General features: G+C 65.5%; 1 protein-coding gene across 1 annotated transcript in view; it reads right to left on the bottom strand.

The window, feature by feature from the left end:
* The window catches only part of RADIL (Ras association and DIL domains), a 9882-nt gene extending 9579 nt beyond the window's left edge, over nt 1-303 (bottom strand). Inside the window, 1 exon segment of the mRNA XM_010143645.1 lies at nt 4-303. Coding sequence (XP_010141947.1) covers nt 4-303 — 300 coding nt within the window.
* Nucleotides 304-313: the final 10 nt, after the last annotated feature.

A 313-nucleotide genomic window follows, 5' to 3' on the forward strand; every position in this document is an offset into this window, starting at 1 on the left:
CGCCGCCAGCCTCAGCAGGGTCTGCGCCGGCAGCGGCTGTGCCTTCATGGGGTCTTTGTAGAGGAGCAGGTAGTAGAGACCGAGGGAGAGGAGGTCCCCGTGCCGCAGCACGACCGTCCGGGCCACCTTGGCGAAGTTGATGGAGATGCCAGCACCGGACATGGGCTCCAGCAGCGGCTGTGCCTTCATGGGGTCTTTGTAGAGGAGCAGGTAGTAGAGACCGAGGGAGAGGAGGTCCCCGTGCCGCAGCACGACCGTCCGGGCCACCTTGGCGAAGTTGATGGAGATGCCAGCACCGGACATGGGCTCCAGC

The sequence above is a fragment of the Buceros rhinoceros genome, unplaced genomic scaffold (assembly GCF_000710305.1).
Source record: "Buceros rhinoceros silvestris isolate BGI_N320 unplaced genomic scaffold, ASM71030v1 scaffold9519, whole genome shotgun sequence".
Classification (NCBI taxonomy): Eukaryota; Metazoa; Chordata; class Aves; order Bucerotiformes; family Bucerotidae; genus Buceros; species Buceros rhinoceros.